At 44.4% G+C, this 21,429-nt stretch overlaps 1 protein-coding gene across 1 annotated transcript in view; it reads right to left on the bottom strand.

Moving 5' to 3' along the window:
* PTGIS (prostaglandin I2 synthase) overlaps positions 1-21,429 on the bottom strand; it is a 58,887-nt gene that overhangs the window by 19,780 nt on the left and 17,678 nt on the right. Inside the window, exons 4-6 of the mRNA XM_089513852.1 lie at positions 10,632-10,775; positions 7,982-8,136; positions 5,998-6,179 (exon numbers count right to left, since the gene is read on the bottom strand). Of these exons, the coding sequence (XP_089369978.1) occupies positions 5,998-6,179; positions 7,982-8,136; positions 10,632-10,775 (481 nt within the window). The remainder of the gene's footprint in view (positions 1-5,997; positions 6,180-7,981; positions 8,137-10,631; positions 10,776-21,429) is intronic.

Raw genomic sequence — 21,429 nt, 5'->3', positions numbered from 1 at the left:
GGGAATGTGTGAGGTCCAAATTTTATTCCATTTCTTTCCAAGAGTTGCTTTTGTTCCAGTCTAGATCTTTATTGAAACTGATTAGCCTATTCCCCCCTTTTTTCCCTGACCCTGTAATTGGAACTTAATTATGCCTGTTACAAGTATGAAGCCTTGTCCTCCAATTCACATAAGCATGTTTCCAAATAGAGACAAACTGCTAGAGAGCTAAGTGAAAGAGGCCCACTATTTATTTATTTGTTTGTTTATTCCATTTATACCTTATTTTCCTTCCAGCATGGGACCCAAACTGGCTTACAATAATTTCAATTTACATTGTATAGGAAAAGAATTCTATATGAAATCTTACACAATCACTGCCAGTCAGTGCAAACAATGCAAACACAGTTGGACCTATTGTCTTACTTGGAACAAATAAACATATCTGGAGTAGCTGTGCAGGCCATACAACAAAGTACAATGATACCCAACATCCACAAAACAGCAATATCTTTATTGGATTAACTAAAATGCATGAAATACTTGATGCAAGCTTTTGGAGCTCCATTGGCTTCTTCATCAGGCAAAAGATGTTAAAAATGAATGGGGCTGCTCTCAGTGCTGCTTACCATTGGGGAGGGGAGGCAATTTTGATGGTGAAGATAACAGCCAGTCTGGACTTTTGGGGAGAGAATAAAGTGCATGCACTGTATTCATGAATGTGCCCTTATTATCCTCTCACCTCCAGAGGCCAGACCAGTCACATCTTTAATGTTACAATCACCACTTCACCCTGTCCCATTCTCAACAATAAGCAGTCCCAGCCCCCACATGGGGTCTTAAGGCTGCTGAGGCAGAGAGAGGATACAGAATTGCATGGGCAGGGCATTACATTCTGCTTGACTGTCTACTAGGACTGCCTGTGGAATTTACAGTCTATGTCCAGTTCCAATGTTCAATTCTAGTGACTAATACCTAGCAATAATTTGCACACTTAGAAATCCAAATCTGTATCAAGTTTAAAAAAACTGATAACTTACATCATCGTCATCATCATCATCATCATGCTATGGAAAGGACCATAGAATGTAGACTAGACTCAGTTCATGTTCAGACCATTTCCAGAATTTGTTGTACTGCAAAATTTTGAGTTCCTGGAATATGTCCTCCATCCATCTATTGAATTAGCAGCAACTGAAAGACTAAGGCCCCATTCTCACTAGCCCATTTGCGCTGGATAGAACTGGGCAGATCCAGTTGCCCCCATACTGAATCTGCTCGGAAAGAGGTTCATACTACCCTTTACCTCGATCGATGCAATTTGCCCCTCTGAAGTTCACATTTGCAGTACCGCTTTAAAATGGAGCCTCCTTTGTTGTCAATCAAATTCACTTCTGCTTTCATCAAAGGTGACAATCATTGGCCAACAGAACTGGTTCTGTCCCCCCCCCCTTTTTTTTTAAAAAGAAACTGGCGGCAGTGTGCACATATTCTGTCAACTTGTCAAATTTTAAAACCTCCAGGTGTGTGTGTGTTGTGTGTATTTGGGTCATTACATTATGGCAACGCTAAAACGACGCCATCCTGGGGTTTTCTTGGCAACATTGGTTCCAAGGACATTTGCCTTTGCCTTTCCCCTGAGGCTGAGAGAGTGTGACTCCCCCACAGCCGTCCCTCTGAATGCCAGCCTCTAGCTTCCCCTTTGCTTCCAGTCTAGCATTTCCTCCTCTTTGGAACCTCTTCCTTTCCCTTCCCTTCGAGCCCAATGCCACCTCCGAAGCCCTTGCCTCCCCCCTCATGGATTTTTTTAATATGTCAAATAATATGGTTCCAATAGGAGATATTCAGTGGCTTCTCTAGTTCAGTGGCCTGTTTGGTCTGCAGCTCAACCAAGCCAGAACAATCCTGTCTTTCCCCCAATACAGTGGGGATTTGGTATCAGGACCCACTGTTGATACCAAAATCTGTGGATGTTTAAGTCTCATTATATACAGGGGTATAGTAAAATGATGTCTCTTATATAAAATAGCAAAATCAAGGTTTGCTTTTTTGAAATTTATACATTTTTGGAATATTTTTAAGCCAGGGATAATTGAATCCATAGATAAAGAATCTATGGGTATGGGGGACTAACTGTACTAGGACTCAAGATGGCTTACTGAATACATTATAGCATCTTATACACTCATGAGAAATCTCCATTGAATGGCACTTTCTTAAAGTTTAGCCTTAAGAATCCCTTAGATTCTGAGTTTAGATTTTTTTTTTAAGCTATGTTTTCAAAAATGAGATCCTAAAAAGTAACATTTCCAAATTCTGGTGTAAAGAAACACAAGAAATGAAACTCCTCCTGTTTGATGCTGATGGCTAGACAAGTTGAAATTAGAGAGCAAATGCCTGTCGGTGCCTCCTAAACTTCCAGCACTGCCAGGTAAACAATGAACTTGGGGGAACCATGGCTTATATTGCAGGTGGAAATATTTATCTACTCCCTAGGCAGACAAAAGTGCTTCAAGTGCCCAAAATGGGATGCCCCACCTCCAGCCAGACAATCATAATCAGCCATTTCTACTGCTGGTATGCTGGGCATGGAGCTTCCTACAAAGAAGACCTCTTGCCAGGCCATGAAAGCTTTTGCCTTCATGAAGCCAGCAAAGAAATGCTCCTGGTAAGTTGTGAACCCACACTTAGAACGGTATTTACTAAGGCCCAGTACAGATGGGCCTTTTAGCACGTAAGGAATACGTGCTAGGCTTGCCTTGGGGCGTCGCTTACAGACGCCCCGCAACCCTAGCACATATTCCATATGTCAAAATGGTGGCGCCCTATACACATGGGCACCGCCATTTTGACGTGACAGATGCTTAGCGTCCGCATGTCGCAACACACTTGTGACATCCCAAGTGCGCCACTGGAGCACTCAAGTGTCACAAGTGCACCGGGAAAGGAACCTGCTTTTTGCGGGTTCTTTTTCTGCTGGCGGGAAAATGCGCGGTTTATCTGCTGTGGCTTCCCGCCAGTGGAAAAGGAGGCGCCAGCAGAGCATCCTTTTAGGACGCTCTGTATCGGGCCTAAGAGACCTTGGCCTGTTACAGACTGCCAAAATAAAGCTGCTTCGGGTCTCTTTGGAGGTATGCTATTTAAATCATGCATGCATCCTAAGAATCCGGAAGCTGCACCAAAAGCTGCACTCCGGTGCTTAGGAATGGAGTGTGGCTTTGGTGTGAACTCCGGACTCTTAGGACCCATGCATCATTTAAATAGCATACCTCCAAAGAGACCCGAAGCAGCTTTATTTTGGTAGTCTGTAACAGGCCCTTGTTTCTGTCCCTCTCCCAAACACCACAATACCCATCTACCCATCATGACAAAGCTATTTAGACTTCAGGAAATACACTCCATGCCCAATGAACGGGAAAGGAAATAATATTTGATGGCCCAGCACTATCTACTTTTCAATGCTTTTCTTTTTCAAAATTGTGATGATTAAGTGAAATGCAATATAGCATCACCACTGATAGCAAGTGCTTCTGCAGTACATTAAATCCAACAGAGAGGAGTGCAAGACATAAATAATGCATGTTGTTTTTTAGAAGGGGGAAGTGCAAGCCTATTCTGCCCAACTTTTCAAGGAGGTGGCTGCTCTTTTAATTAAAGTGCAGGCATTTAAAGGGGGGAACAAAGTGCACATGGGTTTTTCATTATTCATGTTGTGAGCAAATGGGTTTATTCATGCTTTAGGAAAATGAAGGCTCCTCCACTTCACTGGAGACTGAATTCCTTAAACCTCCTATAACTATCTACTAGGGAAAATTGCTTTGAATGCAAGGAACAGGAATATTTGGTGGGACGGAAGAAGCATCAGATCAACAGTACAGGCGTACCTCAGTTAACAAAACATCTGACAAAGAAGCTCCTGACTGGCATGTTGAGAAATTACATCACTGTAAATTAGCTTACAATCGCATAAGGTTGGATTGCTCCATTGTGCAATGTTTGTATTCCCAAGAGAGGAGCAGAGATGTAACTGCACCATCAGGACCATTGAGCAAGAGGAGCAAGCAGCATGGTTCTTATAAAATGGTCCTGAAGCACAATGTGTCCCAATGCTTGACATTTCCTGACATGCAATGGGAGCCCCATTGTGTATCATCACAGTTCACCAGGATGGTCGTGTATCATGTCAGCAATATAGCTCTGTTATTATAAAGCACTGTAGCCATGATGCAAGATCTTAACTGTTTTTACAGTCTTCTTACATCTGTCCATACTCTAAAGGCACCAGACCCTGTCTGATGTTGGAAGCTAAGCAGGGTCAGCCCTGGTTAGTACTTGAATGGGAGACTCCCAATGAATACCAGGTGCTGTAGGATATAAATTCAGAGGAAGGAACTGGCAAAACCACCTCTGAGTATTACTTGTCTAACCCTATGAAATATATGGGGTCACCATAAGTCTGCAGGCAACTTAAAAGCACAAACAGACATTTCCCTCTTTGTCCTCTGTCTAGCTGGAGGTTTTTTTTAGCAGTAATAATACTGGGATGCAGTGGCTTAGTGGTTAAGATGCTGACTATGACAATTGTAAGGATGGCAGATTGGCAGCTTGAGACTCAAGCACCACATGACTGAGTGAGCTCTTGTCACTAGTCCCAGCTTCCGCCAACCTAGCAATACAAAAACATGTAAAAGCGCAAGTAGATAAATAGGTACCACTTTGGTGGGAAGGTAACAGCATTCCATGCAGTCATGCTGGCCTCATGATCATGGAGTAGTCTTTGACAACACTGGCTCCCTTGGCTTAGTAACAGAGATGAGCACCACTCCCTAGTTGGACATGACTAGATAATCTTGTCAAAATGGAAACCTTTCCCTTTTTGCCATTGATATTACTTGAAGGATAGTGAGGGAAGGCAGCAGCACGCCACGCAACCCTAGTTCGTGGTGGCAGCGGCATGGGCACATGGCCCCATCTACATGGGGCGTATGTCCATGACGTCACTTGTGCACCCTGACCAAACGCCAGGGCGCAGAAGAGATGTCACCGTGCCGCTGGAGGTACCTATGGTGCCCTATCAGCAGTGCGAAAAGGAGCCCCGAAATGGAGCTCCTTTTCACTACGTGCATCATGCCCACAGCAACCAAACGGCCATGGGAACAATGCCAAGGAGAAAGGGGCCGGGCGGCTTCTTTCTTCCCTGGCTCTGGGTGTCCAGGGGCATGAAGCCCTAAGGACATCCCTTTTCTGTGCCATGGAGAAGTGGCATTTTGCCACTTCACCGTGGCCTGGAAAATCTCTGGATTGGGGCCGCAGGGCTGCCAATGAGACCGCCCTGGCCCCAATCTGGAGTGAAAAGAGGCGGGTGCAGGCTGCCCTAAAGGGTTGGTCTGTACTGCACCCATGTTGACTTTTTGTGATTATGGCATTTCTTTCTAAATGCTTACAGACTCTCTGTTTAATTATCTGCTCTAGAATCTTTCATGGTATTGATGTCAAGACAGGGCAGCAATTGTTAGCATCCTACTTTTGCCCCTTATTGAAGATGAGGATAAAATTTGCCTCCTTCTAGTCCACTGGGACTTCTCCTCTTCTCCAGGAATTCTCAAAAGATTATTGCCAGTGGCTCTGAGATAACTTCTTCCAGTTCTTTTTAATGCCCTTGGATATACTTCTTCTGGCCCTACAGACTTGTATTAATTTAGATTAACCAGATGTTCCTGTACTACCTCTTTACTTAGTTCCCTATCATGGTCACCCAGTAGGTTTCTATGGCTGAGAATTTGAACCCTGGTCTTCCAGAGTCCTAGTGCAACACTCAAACCACTACCCTACATTGGCTGTCACTAAAATATTACATGAAGATTTTGGCTACAAATATTTATGTCTCTAACTTTAGCTTTTTGTGATCCACATGAATGGGAAGTAGGCCATTCACTCTTCCTTAAGTTACAGAAGCAGAGAGTCCAAATCCTAAAAGAAAAGTATTCCCTGAGAATGTGAAATTGCTTTTTTTTTTACCTGAGTGCTCCAGAGCTGAAGCAACATGGCTCGAGTTTGCATGTCTTCATCCACTCCCATGTTGACCAAGTGCTGCTTATAGCAATCCAGCCAAACACTTCGGTTTGCTCTGCCATCCAACCTTTCGACAGAAAGTAATTTCCAGAGATCCTTCTTGACACTGTCAAATTTTTTCTTCTCCTCTACATATGTATATAAAAATACAGCATCAATATATTGCTAACCACAACAGCATTCTACCCTTCCTCTGAGGCGAACAAAGCAGTATATATGGAGGCTATCCCACTTTATCCTGACAGATATGCTCTGAGATTACTATACCATGATATGATATGATCTGGTATGATATTTGGAGTATGTCTAAGAGTTGAAAGGTGAGGTTTAAGTGATTTTATCAAATAAAATTAATCAGGAAGCAAATTAATTTACGTAAAAGAAAGAAATTTGTGTAATGCCATCAAATGGGCTTCATGGCTGACCCAGAATTCGAAAGGTAGGTCCAGAACTGTATGCTCTGCACAGTGATGGGTTTTTCAATTTTATATGTGGTCTATTGACTGTTTGGTACATTTATTGCAACATTTTAGCATTTGTTTATTACATAGTCATTGATTTATGTACTTCCTGATACTGTCTTTTTATTCTTCACTAGTTCAACCTCCACTGAATATTTTGAGCATCAGAACTGAGATTACCTGGTTACTTTTGGGGCCTGGGTGGGTGACCTTTCTTGTCGTTTTAGGGTGTCTACTTCAAGCAGCTTTTATGGGCACTTGGAAGCATTTTCAAGCAGAAACAAATATTTTTCAATATTTTCTCTGAAGATGCCAGCCACATCAAGAATAAACTATTCTAGAACATGGCCACATAGCCCAAAAAACCCACAAAAAATTATGGATGCTGGCCATGAAAGCCTTTGACTTCACAAATATTTTCCACTTTCTCCAAATATGTATTTTGGCAGAAAAAATGGTGGGGGGATGCCAGGGCACTTTGGGGAGTTGCTGATCCCAAGAGTTGCACTGGACTCACAAATAAAAGATACAATTCCTGATGTTGAGGAGACCGGGGTGGGTGGGGGAGAGACAAGATTCAGTTAGGTTATTATCTTGTTATTATTATTAGGTTATTATCACTCATGGGGTGACTTTAGACAAGTCACACTCTCTCAGCCTCAGAAGAAGGCAAAGGCAAACCCCCTCTGAACAAATCTTGACAAGAAAACCCGATTATAGGGTCACCTTAGCATCGCCTATTTCAGAGATGATGTAAAGATACACAACAACAACAACAACAACTCTACAACCAATTTTAAGACTGAAACAAACTATAGGTAACAGTTAGCAACATGCTTTCTTCCAAATAACATTTTTTCCATTTTAAACATTGAATATGAAGAAGAATTTTATGTGTCTTGAACAGTAAATACCTCATATAATAATTTGCTTTTCCCAGCAAGCATCATTTTAATGGATAATCAGAAGTATCTGTTCTTGAAGTTCCTAGAACATACTGAAAGGTTACACAATGGTGCCATCTACTGCTCATTCTTTCCTTCTTTCCTTATTTACATTGCAATGGGGTCTAGTCACCATCCTGGTGCCCTTAAAGATAAACAGATGTTTTCTATCATAAGATACTTATGATGGAATGGACATTATCTTAACAGCTTTGGCCATAATATATATAAGGTGCCAAATAACTTTTTGTTGTTTTATTGCAATAGATCAACAGACCTTTCTTGCAACTACCATTACTATCAGCCCTAAACAGTCAGTGGCGAGGAATTATGAGTTATATTCCAAAAGCATCTGGAAGGCTACAGTTGCCCATGGTTGAATTTCATCAATTCAGAAGAAGAACAAATGCACAACAAAATAAGACACCGCACTGAGTTGTTACTGCAAAGACTGAGAGACCATTAAACCAAGAAACCTCCAGTTTGATTATTAGAATGTGATCATTCTTGACCAATAATACCAACCTGCACTTAGGCTGGAGCGGGCAGCTTTCATCAATAGACGGTCTAGTTTATAAAACTCATTATAAACTTCCAGTGATTGAGCCTGGTCTTTTGCTTGATTAAAGATATCTTCATAATCCTTCCCTTCGTTCCCATAGAGTGTCAGGTATCCAGCTCTGCAAAGTGGGGGGAAATACTTTTTAAAATGCTTGTACTCTAAAGAGCACAGTCTTGAGCAGATGTATTCAGTCTATGTCAGTACCACAGTGGAGTACCTTGGCCTCTGTTTTCATGCGATGGCAGCTGATTGCATGAGCACCTCACTAGGCCAACCAGCATATCCATCGCCACTGTGGGTCACTCACTCCTGAGGTCAGAATGAAGTGCCCAGTGGCAATGATGCAGCTGGCCACCTTATTCTGACCTCAGAATGAGTGGCACATGTTAGAGGTGGACAGACTAGATGACCCAGCAGGATGTCCCTGAATACAGGAAGGGAGGTCTCTGTTCCTGGAAGATATGAAGCAACGATATGTTATTTTACTCCGTTTTAAGACTGGTACAGCCCAGTTCTGGTGCAAAAAATGCCAGACATTGTTTGGACTGCTCACATCAGAACTGGGGTTTGGGCTGTGAATCGTCCGGACAGGACACCTCCAGAATGGGAGTAAGAGGCCTTTTGGCTCATGCACACAAGGTCCCAGAGGCCCAGAAGTGAACCTGAGGACTGATAATATATGTGAATAGACCTTCTTTATATGCCTTGAGGTTACCTTTACCTAGGGATGCCATAACCCGGCTGCAGGCGTGCCACACCCGCTTTTGGGGGTGCTGGCACGGTCACGGTCCGGTTTCATGCCAAAAGCGGGTCTGCCCCGCCTGCAGCCACTTCTGCCCCCGCACACGCCTTCCTTATGGCCGCGGCTGCTCATGCAGCCAGCCGGCCACCCACTTCCGCATCAGCCTCCTCCTCCTCTGCCTCCTCCTTCTCCTCCGCCCCCTGCGCGCTCCCTCTGGCCACCAGCCACCCTTCTCCAGCCTCCTCCTCCCCCAGCACATCCCCCTGGCCTGCAGGGCTGTGCGCGGCTGGCTGGCTGGCCGGCCACCCACCTCCTCCTCTGCCTCCTCCGTGACCGCGCCGAGCAGTTGCCCAGGTGCAGCCGGCGGAAGCGCGCAATTGGCCCACTTGCCTGCCTGGGCCCTGGCCGCCCGCCGGCCTCAAAAGGGAGCTGGTCCCTTTAAGGAGGCAGGGCCTCAGAAGGGGAGGAGGAGGCGGAGCCGCACATAGGGCTAATGAGGAGGACTTCCTCCTCCTGAGTCTGGGGCTGAACAGCCCACCCCTTCTCCAGGCTGGAGCCTGTGAGAGCTGGCAGGGGGCGGGGCTGTCCCAGCCCCAGTCTGCCCCCATTGGCCAGCCAGGCTCAGGAGGAGGAGCTCCTCCTCTGTTGGGCCGGGCTGCAGCCAGAAAGGGCCCTTTCCTTTGCCCTTTTTTGGCGCGGAGGAGGAGGATGAAGGGGAGGAGGAGGTGAGTGGCCATGCTTTTTATTTTTAAAGTGCATTTTTCCCAAGTGCCTTTTCTGTGTGTTTTTGGTGCTTGTAATGCTAACAAGTCTCCCTTGTTTTTTCAATGATAGTGTGGTGATGATGATGCAATAAGCCTCTGAAATATGCAAGAGGCCATGTTAAGTAAAGCCATGTGAAATGCTCAAATGTGCTGTTGTGTGTGTTTTGGAATGGAGGGGGGGTGATTTGGCCAGAAAGAGGAGTACATTTCTTCCATCTGTCCTCCATTTTGATCATGCCTAAGAAACATGCATTTATATTAACATTTTTTTAAAAAATCATCAAATTTTTCACATGTCCTCCATTTTAAAAAAGTGTCCTACATTTGAAACTTTTGTCCTACATTTGTCCTGGTTTTGAGGTCTTCATTTATGGCAACCCTACCTTTACCTCTTCCTTACAGAAGGTCCCTTGTCATTGACACCTGCCCTGCTTCTACAATTTTAACACTCTCCATAAGTGTATAAGGGCCAGGGTTACAAGTGTCTTCCTCTTATTAAATCAGTATCTTAGGTAGCATATTTGTCTTTGTTTTATAATGTCTAGCATTTGCTTAGACATACATTTTGACAGATTGGTAAAGCTCAGTTTTGGTGCAGAACATGCCAGACATTGTTTGGACTGCTCACACCACAACTGGAGTCTGGCCTGTGCATTGTTCAGAAATGGACACCTCCAGAACAGGAGCAAAGGGCCTTTTGGCCCATGCAGACAAGGTCCCAGAGGCCCAGAAGGGGAGTGATATTATATTTCCTTAATTTCTTTAAAATGGATTAACTTTGAAACAATGTAAATACAGAAAACTTTAAAACCCTGTGTAAAGATTTCTGCCTGGTTTCTCAGGGTCTCTAAACTGTCATCAGGTGAGCCAAGAAAGAAAGCCACTCTTCAGGGGTTGCTCCCACATACTTTGTTCTTTCATGCACAACCCCTTTCCCTTTTGGTTTGAATCTATCACCCAGATAACCCATTGGTACTTGGTCACCCACAGCCTTCCACATATCAAACAGATCTGCTGCTGGCAGGGCTGAAAAGTACTTTCACCAACATTTGAACCTGCTCTTAGTGGCACTGCCATCTCCTCCTTCCAAGGGAATGTCATACTCACCTGAGCATAGTACTATAGGAAAGGTGAAAGAGGCCCTCCTCTTTCCACTGGCGACTAGCACTTCTTGGGTCAGAGAGCAGAACAGTTTGCAAATTGAAGGCCATTGCCTTTGTCAGGGAGGAAAGATTCTTGTTTTGCAGAGTCCTATGGAAATAAATGTTACGGTGTGAAACTTCAGCCTCCTTCCCATCTGTACTGGGTTTCATTCAATGCCTAGTACAAACAAAACAACACTTTCAAACTGTGTCATTCTCCTCTTGAAGAACTGCCTCACAAAACTGTTGCTATGTTGGGAAATGTAAGTTAGAAGAGTCCCCCTCCCCCAAGATGCTGTTGAACCCCATTTCCCATCCATCATAGCAAACCTGGCCAATGTGTGGGAAGCTGGGAGTATTAGTTCAGTAATAACCAGAGGACAAAATGTTGCCTTGCTTTTGTCCATAGGAAGCAAGGTATTATAAGGTATGAATGCCCTGTAGGTGTTGCCTATTACTATTTTTATCCAGAGTTTATGTGGGGAGAAAGCAACTGCTCATGTGGCATGCTGGTTTTCAGCTGTAGATTGGCAGGAAGTTACAGCAGAGTGTCACTTTCAATTGCAACTTCAGGCCCTTATGGGGAGATTGGGGAGGTCAGTTACAGCAGCAGCAGCAGGAACAAGAGGTGGCATTCAGGAGCAGCAATTACAGTCGGCCCTTCTTATACACTGATTTCTTATACACGGATTCAAGCATACATGGTTTGAAAATAAAAAAAAGTATAAATTTCAAATATCAAATCTTGATTTTCCATTTTTTTTATAAGGGACACCATTTTGCTATATAATTATATTTAATGGGACTTGAGCATCCATGGATTTTGTTATCCATGGGGGATCTTAGAACCAAACCCCAGAGTATAACAAAGGTCCACTCTATATACCCTCCAACTGTCCTGATTTGACAGAAATAGTCTCGAATAATCCTCTGCCAGTTCAAGCTGCTTTTAAAATATCCCAGTTTCTCCCCTTCTTCCCATTTTCCTCCCTTGTCCACAGCTTACTTTAAATACTACAAACTGAGTTCAAAGTTAAATGTAGTTTGTACTCTATTAAATCAGTGGGAGGAAAGGAGGGGAGGAATCTTCTCCTGCCCTGTAGGTTCAGGCAAAAGTAAACCACTGCAGCCTCTCCTAGGTTATGTGTTCTTCTGTATTAATACCTTTTGCCAGTGGTATCAATAGGCATCATCTGGTGGAGTAACTTATGATATCAACCCCCCCCCCCAATAATCACACCAAGCAGAATACTTAGTAATGTTTTTGTACTAATGTTACTCATAAATCATAACTCCCATATACTGTATAGGAATAGTTGTAACACAAACTAGCAAAATTAAAATTATACCTTTAAATAACAATGTCATATGCACAGCCTATTGGAAAGTACACCGTTTCTTGTGGTTAAAGTTGAAATTTGGTAAGATGTGATGTTTTTAAAGAAACTTTTAAACGAATACAAATGATTTTAATTTACAATTTAATTTTAATTCATTTTTACTTATTTAAAATATATTTAATGTTTTTAAAAAATTAATTCAATTTAAAAGAAATAATTTAATTTAAAACAAAAAAACAAAAACCTGGGGCCTCTCCTTTCTGCTCCCACTGAGCTCTGCCCTGCTCACACCATCTCTTCAGCATTTCAAAGGGAGGCAGGCCCATTTCTGCCAAAAGGCAGATCTTTAGGGAGCAGTGTCACACATAGGGTTGCCATAACCCGGTTGCAACCGGGTTTTTCCCGGTTTTGGCTGCACCTGCCCGGTCACTGCACGGGTGCAGCCAAAAACCGGGAAAAGCCCGGTTGCAGCGGGGTTGCTGGGCAACCCTGGGGCCTCGCTGCCCTCCTCCTCCTCCCCCGCGCATGGTCGCGCGGAGGAAAAGGAGGGCAGCGAGGCCTGAGGCGGAGGAGGCTGCAGGGAGGCGGCGCCTCTTGGGCGCAGCCGCGCCAACCTCCCCGCCTCCCTGCAGCCTCCTCCCTCCTTCCTGGCCTCCGCGGGGGCCAAGAAGGAGGCGAAGCCCCGGCCATCGCCGCCGGCCTCCCCCCTCCTTCCTGGTCCCTGCGGGGGCCAAGAAGGAGGGGAGGCCGGGGCGATCGCCGCCGGCCTCCTCCCCTCCTTCCTGGTCCCTGCTGGGGCCAGGAACGAGGCGAGGCCGGGGTGATCGCTGCCAGCCTCCCCCCTCCTTCCTGGTCCCTGCTGGGGCCAGGAACAAGGCGAGGCCGGGGCGATCGCCGCCGACCTCCTCCCCTCCTTCCTGGTCCCTGCGGGGGCCAAGAAGAAGGCGAGGCCGGGGCGATCGCCGCCAGCCTCCTCCCCTCCTTCCTGGTCCCTGAGGGGGCCAAGAAGGAGGCGAGGCCGGGGCGATCACCGCCAGCCTCCTCCCTCCTTCCTGGTCCCTGCTGGGGCCAGGAACGAGGCGAGGCCGGGGCGATCGCCGCCGGCCTCCTCCCCTCCTTCCTGGTCCCTGAGTGGGCCAAGAAGGAGGCAAGGCCGGGGCGATCGCCACCGGCCTCCTCCCCTCCTTCCTGGTCCCTGCTGGGGCCAGGAACGAGGCGAGGCCGGGGCGATCGCCACCGGCCTCTTCCCCTCCTTCCTGGTGTCCGGGAATGCTGCCAGCAGGCACTTGACAGTAGCCGATAACAGAACCTTAGCACAGTGGAAGTGAAAGTAAAGCAGACCTTGCAAGGAATCAGTCTGAGAGCAGTCCGAGAAAACAAGCCGAGTTCAGAATTCCAGAAGTCCAAACGTTCCGAGAGTCAAGCCGAAGTCAGGATACCGAGAAACAACGTTGGTCAAACAGTCCAAGGTCAAACAGCCAAGAGATAACGAAGTCCGGTCCAAGGTCAAGGTAACAAAGAATCCAGACACTAGGAGCTAGTGCTAGCAGCAATCACGCCGAGAGATCATGCAATAAACTCTAGCAACCAGCATTAGTCTCTCTCCCGCTTAAGTAAGGGAAACTCTCCCTCGTGCCACCTGAGGCTGGTTGGCTAATTGCCTCTCGGCAATTCTCTGTGATCTGCGCCTGCAAGCACTCTCGGCTCTTCTCTCTTTGAAAGAAGGCACCTGCATGCAAGCTTCGTCCCCAGAGTCCCCACTAGGCAGTGGTACCATAGAGGGCCTCTCTTCGGCACTAGGACCTGGTTGAATCTCCTCCTCTGGGGCTGGAGGATCACAGCTGGGACCTGGCAGGGTAGGAACAGCACCTGGCGTTGCCTCAATCAGCCCTTGCTCTGGAGGAGGCTCATCCTCCTCCTCATCCTCCGAGAGCTGATCTTGGCTGGCCATGACATCTGGTCCCTGAGGGGGCCAGGAACGAGGCGAGGCCCCGATCCTGGCCTCTAATCGCGGCGGGGCCCAGGCGGGGAGGGAAAGCCTCCTTAAGTGGAGGCTTTCCCTTGCCGCTTGGCCTCCGCTCCCCGCCGCGATCGCGGTAAAATGTAGGACAGAATTTTCAAATGTAGGACACACTTTTGTCCTACATTTTTCCCGGTTTCGAGGTCCGGCACTATGGCAACCCTAGTCACACATACCCCTGTCCAATGTTTCAGTTTGCACTCCATGCACCTTCTAGTGATGCCCTATATTTTGCCATCTTGATTGCACTCAGATGTTTATTGGTCATTTTAAAAAATATGGTCTGAATTAAGAGGCTGTGATGTATAACTTTGAGATGGCAGAGCTGTCAGCAACTCATCTGAGCCCTGTAGCCAATGCTGGCATATTCAGAAATGTGGTTCTCAGTCCTCAGTTGAGATAACAGCAGCTGGATGTCTTCCAGAAACTGAAGAAATGCAGGAACCTCCGGGGACTCTCAGCAACTGATGCCGGGCTTCAGCTGATAAAGGACCAGACAAGCCAAGTCTCCTGAAGTGCTTTATTTACAGTGCTATAATACAGATCACAAACAAATACCAACTCTCCTACTACAACCCACAAAGCAATCACTGGAAGCCTCTGTGCTTATATAGCCTTCAGACCATGCGGTCTCCCAAACCCAGTGACTTCCTGTGTTACAGTCTAAAGTGTCCCCCTGTTCAATCCAGCTAGATGTTTCATCACCCAGGGCTTAGTGCATGCAGGCACCAGAGTGTCCTTGAGGCTATGAGCATCAGCTCTGCGTGATCAGCCTTTTCCTTCTGCTGCTGGACACACACACACACATCTAAGCATTTCCCAGTGTGCTGACTTTAACCTTCGACAAGAGCTACGTCACTGACATGATATCCAGCTATGCTAGGGAATTGTAATGATGCACAACTGGGCATCATGAATAATGTTCTACTGAACGATGGGAGCTCCTATTACGCAGTGTGACACATTTCACTTTGGAGCACTTTGCGCATGGGGGTACACTGAACAACCGGACTGCTTTGCAATGGCCATGCTGCTGGCTGGGCTTGTGGAATTGTCTTGATGGCATAGCTCTGTTCCCCATGTGAGAATACAAAGTGGCTTCAACTTCACATGTTCATTAGTCATTTTACAATCTCATAACTTCCCAATAGGTTGGCTGATAGTGCTTCTTTTGCAAAGGAATGTTGTTTTCATTTTATGTGCAAAGTAATTTGCTTCCTGGACAATTTTTCCCACAAAACATTTTAACACCCCCCCCAAAAAAAAACAAGGGGGGGTTGGTCCAGAAATTGATGTTTTTGCAACAAAAAAGTCTCGAAATGAGAAATATAATTGAAAGATGCACAACTCTTGTAGTTTGACCCATTGTTTATTCCTGAATTCAAAGAAAAACAAGCAAAGATGTATACCTCTAGGCAACATACATATATTTCCATGTTGTTGTTGTTGTTGCCATTGTGTGCCTTCATTTCATTTCTGACTTATGGCGACTGGCCAGGAAAGCAGTCAATGGAACTACTGATAAAGGCTGAGACCAACTTTATAAACAAACAAATACAAGGCTTTGCAGCAGCAAGAAACCAAGTCCGGTATCACAGTACCAATCCAATGTCCAATAGAGCAGAGTCAGAGGCAAGCCAAGTAGGGTTGCCATAACCCGGCGGCCCCCGTGACAATCACGGTTTCGGGGGGCCCCTCCCGGTCCCGGTCCGGTTTGGGCCCCCACCCGTGCCTTGTTCCCGGTTTGGGGGCCCGCTCCAGCCATTGCCGCTACCGCTAACGCGGCTGCTGCGGCGCCAAGACACCTCCTCCTCCGGCTCCGCCTTCCTCCTCTTCCTCAGCGGGCGGCAGAAGCGCCGCCGCCACCGCGCCCCCACTGGGAGGGCTTGCGCGCCGCCCAGGCCTCAGCAGGGGCCAGGGGCAGCGTGCGCGCCTTCCCCACTTCCCTCTGCGCGCATGCGCGCCTGCCTTCCCCGCGCGCCTGCCTTCCCTGCCTCCTTCCGCGCCCGCGCGCGCACCTGCCCTACTTCCCTCCGCACGCGCCAGCCTTCATAAGGAGGAGGAGGGGGGAGAGGAGGAGGAGGAGGAGGAAGGAGCCGGAGGAAGGGTGCCTGAACTTAGGCCAGGGCAGAATTGGGGCAGAGGAGGAGGAGGAGGAGGAAAGCTGAGTCAGTGGCCATTAGGTCTGACTTTGTTTTTGGGGTTTTTTAAATTATTTTTAAAAATATAAAATACTTATTTTATTTAATATTTTAAATTTTTATTATTGCTTTTTATTTTTATTTTATTAATATTTATTATAGCTTGTTTTTATTTTATTTTATTAATATTTATTATAGCTTGTTTTTATTTTATTTTATTAATTTTTATTATTGCTTGTTTTATTTTATTAATTTTTATTATTGCTTGTTTTATTTTATTAATTTTATTATTGCTTGTTTTATTTTATTAATATTTATTATAGCTTGTTTTTATTTTATTAATATTTATTATAGCTTGTTTTTATTTTATTTTATTAATTTTTATTATTGCTTGTTTTATTTTATTAATTTTATTATTGCTTGTTTTATTTTATTAATATTTATTATAGCTTGTTTTTATTTTATTTTATTAATTTTTATTATTGCTTGTTTTATTTTATTAATTTTTATTATTGCTTGTTTTATTTTATTAATTTTATTATTGCTTGTTTTTGTTTTATTTTATTAATTTTTATTATTGCTTGTTTTTTATTTTATTACATTAATTTTTATTATCAAATATATACACCCCTGCCTTGTTTATTTTTTCATTATTTTTTATTATTAAATATACGCAAGTGCATTTTTTGTGTATTTATGGTGCTTTTAATGCTAACAAGTCTGCCTTTCTTGGCCAATTATAGTGGTGATGATGATGATGATGATGATGATGGTGATATTGATATCAAGAAGCCTCTGAGGCACGACCAATGTAACTTGCTGTGCTTTTTACAAACTCATGCGCAGTGAAGAAAAACCACAGTCCCTTGCCCAAGTACACACTTCTGAGAAGTAAAGTTGAACCCGAGGGCAAGTACATTCCTGCCATCTGTCTAGGAATAATGCCAAAATGTCCTCCATTTTGATCATGCCTAAAAACATGCATTTATATTAACATTTTTTTTAAAAAAACCTCATTTTTTGCGCGTCCTCCATTTTTATAAAAAATGTGTCCTACATTTGAAAATGTTGCCCTACATTTGTCCTACATTTGTCCCGGTTTGGAGGTCCTCACTTATGGCAACCCTAAAGCCAAGGGTCCAGGATTCCAGAGGGCAGGTCAGCAAGTCAAGTCCAGGGTTAAGGGTCCCAGGTCAATTCGTAATTCAGGAGGCAAGGTTTCAGTCAACAAAGTCCAAGGGAGTCAGAGCAAGATGCTTTCGCTAGGGAATGCAGATAAGGTCTGACAAAGAAGCTTGGCATCTTGCAGCTGTTTATATTATCCTAATATGAGCATTTCTCATATAATCTCCTGGATCGAGTGAGGCATGCCCTTTCTGTCCTTCTCTGGCTGAAGGTAGGTACAACTTCGTCCTACTCCTCTATGTCTCCCAAGCCTGGAATCTCTGCTGGAGGGAGGCTGGGATGCTGAGTCACAGGCTCTGCTGCAGCTGGCAGAACAGAGCTAGAGCCTGGCTCCACTGACTCTGCTGGAGCTGACATCACATAGCTAGGGCCTGGTTCAGCCTCCTCCCCTGAGTCCTCAGCCTGGCTGGCCATGACAGCGACCCTATCTGGGGTTTTCCTGGCAGAATTTGTTCAAAGGGGGCTTGTCCTTGGCTTCCTCTGAGGTCAAGAAAATGTGACTTGCCTAAAGTCACCTAGTGGGTTAACATGACCAAGCAGGGATTCAGACCCTGATCTTCTATTATACTAATATTCAGACCATTCCACCATGTTGGCTCCCCTTCCAGACTCCTCATCATCATAATTTATATCCCACTTCCCCCCAAAAAAAATTGGGATGCAAGGTGGTTTATAGAATATTAAACCCAGAACAAATTAGTAACATGCAATAGCATCAGTGACACATGTGAGTGTGTTTTATTCTAAAAAGTAATTAAGCAATCTTACACATTTAAAACTTTTTAAAACTTGTTGAGTGACAGAATATAAAGAGCAGACCCATACACTACTAAAAGCCCATTACAGTCAATTCCTAAAAGCCTGTTGGAATAGAAATGGGAAAAGAACAAGGAGGAAGCCACCCTGGTCTTCCTGGGGAGGGAGTTCCAAAGTTTGGGAGCTTCTACCAAGAAAGCATACTCCCTTGTTCCCACCAAACAAGCCTGGCAAGGTGGTTGGATCATGAAAAGGGTCTCTCTCAAAGATCTTAGAGGTTGGGCAGTCTCATACAGGAAGATACAGTCCTTCAAATATCTTCTAGATATCCTTTTATCCTCACAATGACCCTGTGAATTTAGTTAAACGGTTGATCTATGTCTGTCCTTAAAGAAGCCCAATGTGACTTCATTCCTGCATAAGGTTTGAAGTCAAAACTCTTCATTTTTAACACTCTCCTCCATATGCTGCACGGGCCTCTTTAACCACAACTGCATCAATTCTTCTCTTAGAGTTAATGCCAGTAACACCTGAAGGGATTAATTATGCCATGTTTTTCTTTACACACCCAGTCAACAGGAAATTTCTCCAACAAAAGCTTTCACATGGAAAGAGAAGAGCCACTCCTGTGAAAGGACGCTTGACTTGTTTACAATAGCTAAGACTAATTTAGTATGCCCTTCATGCTCATTTCATTTACCTAACAAGGTTATAATCCATAACACTGAGATCTTTCCAGTTGGGGTGCAAAAAGAAAGGCGCTGCCTTTAATATCAGGGCTTTTGTGTATAATACAGAGCTATCGTCAGTTAGTGTGTTATAATGGTTAGGAGAGCCAACTGCAAATCCAAATATCCCTGCTTCAAATCTCACTTCTACATAAATTCACTAGGTTGCCTTAGGCAAGCTATCCACTCTCAGCCTCAGTCTTCTGTCCCATCTGCAAGACAGGAGATATCAATACTGACTTACCTTAGAGCAGAGGTGGGGAACCTCTGATCCTAGACATTAATGGACTACAACTTGCCACAGCCTCAATTACTTGCCAAGTAGACTGGGGCTTGTGGGAGCCAGACTAGTATAGTAGTTAAGAGTTATGGGCTAGGACTCTGGGAGATGAGGGTTTAAATTCTTGCTTGGCCATGGAAACCCAATGGGTGATCTTGGACAAATCACACACTCTCAGCCTCAGGAAAAGGCAATAGCAAACTCCCTCTGAACAAATCTTTCCAAGACAGGTTCACCTTAGGGTTGCTATTGATTGGAAACAACTTGAAAGTACACATACACAAACTGGAACATATGAGAAATGGGGCCCAACCACACTGGGGAGAACATGTTTCTCACCCTGGTCTTACTGTGTTGCATTGCAAGGTGCTTGGAAACATAAAGATGCTACATAGGTATTTTATAGGATGGTGATGATAATAACATCATGGGATAATACGAATACAGAGTGCGATCTTATACTGTCAGCCAATTGGTCTATCTAGGCCAATTCTGTCAAAACTGATTGTCTGTGGCTTTTCAGGGTTTCTGGCAGGAATCTCTCCTAATCATACCTGGAGATGTTGGTCTGGGATCTTGTGCTCTCTACTGATCAACAATAGACACAACATGAAAAATAGAAATCACATGCATTGGAAAGTATAGAAAAACATTATGGTCAATCAATTAATTGAATTTCGTGAATTCTTCAAGGAATATGTCTAAAATGTTCATATAACAATTCTTAATTCTCAGTATTCTGAAGTAATCATAGTGAAACAACTTTACTGAAATCTATCAAAAGTCCTTTTCTTTGTCCTGTTAGCAAAAATGCTGAAACACAGATCAACAGTGTCAGTGTAATTTATGTCACAGCAGCAATTCAAGCTCGTTGTTTGGTAGGTCTTAGAGTAAAGTCAAAAGTCATAGCTGTAATGGTAAATAGGTCAGAGATCTGTGATTCAGCATTTTTGGTAACAGGATAAAGAAAGAATCTTTTTGTGGATTTCAGTAAAGTTGTTGCACTACAATTACTTAAGCGTATTGTACAGAGAATTAAGAACTGTTCTATGAACTCCTTATGACACATTTCTTGAAGAATTCACTAAATATATTAATTGATTGACCTTTTCTCCTGTTCTTTCCCATATATGTAATTTCTACTTTGTACATTGTGAACGTGTCTGCTGTTGATCAGTAGTCTTCATGTATTAGGGTTGTTGGGTTTTTGTGGGGGGGGGGGGGGGGTTGGTGGTTCACAGTTGTGATCTTGTGCTCTCTCCCTCATCTACAGCCCTTCCAATAATGTCTCTTTCCTTTCAAATTGCTTAACCTAGCTCTTCCAAGAGTTGTAAAGATACAGACTGGAGGAGAGGATGTGATCAAATAGCCATTTATGTCACTGTTTATCATTCTGGACAGTCTTGGAAAACTATTTTTGCTGTTTCAAGTAGCTGAACCACATAGTCCAAGAGGTAACCCCAGGACCTCTTGCCCATGGCTGCATTTCTCTAATAACTTACTGCTTTACGTACAGCTCTAAACAATCTTTGCCTCCAGTGACCAGTTAGGTGGCTCAGAGAAATGGGCCAGCCAAAGTTCCTCCCAGTGGGAATTGCACTTTCTCGCAGTTTTCAATTCAGCTTTGATACAACTGCTGGCACAGCACAAGGTTATTCCCAAGAATGTACAACTCACAAATATATTCTGCTGCCCATCCCCACCAGTACTACGCCTGGATTTATAAACACACTCTCCTGATGCTTCTAGTCAGATTGTCCCAGCTCCATCTACATGTACTTTTCTGTGTGGTAGTTTTGTTTCCCTTTCATTTGCCAGCATAAACTCTGTGGTCTGCCTATTTATGCTTTCAAATAGCTTTCTCTCCCCCCTCACTTGCATAACACATTCAGTTTTAAAGGGCTTAATGACGCTTGTAGCTAGGCTGAAGATTTTGAAAGTGTGAGTGAATAAAACCAGACACCTTTAAAAATACAAAATTCAAACCAGAAGACAGATTTTTTTTTAAAGCAGCTGCAAAGCTGGGCTGTTTCTAAAAAAAAGCTTTTATTTTAATGAATTTTAAATGATGTAACAGAATCTGAACCACACAACATTTTCAAATGTATCACTTAGCATAGACCTATTTTTGCACATGTTGTTGTTGTTGTTGTGCATCTTCATGTTGGTTACGGCAACCCTAAGGTGAACCTATCATGAGGTTTTCTTGGCAAGAGTTGTTCAGAGAGGATGTGTCATTGCCATCCTCTGAGGCTGTGACTTGTCCAAGATCACTCAGTGGGTTTCCATGGCTGAGCAAGGAATTTGATCCCT

This window comes from Sceloporus occidentalis, unplaced genomic scaffold, assembly GCF_023333645.1.
Source record: "Sceloporus occidentalis isolate IW3139 unplaced genomic scaffold, rSceOcc1.0.p SCAF_3, whole genome shotgun sequence".
NCBI lineage: Eukaryota > Metazoa > Chordata > Lepidosauria > Squamata > Phrynosomatidae > Sceloporus > Sceloporus occidentalis.
The sequence above is the reverse complement of the archived record's forward strand: the minus strand, read 5'-3'. Positions and strand labels throughout refer to the sequence as shown.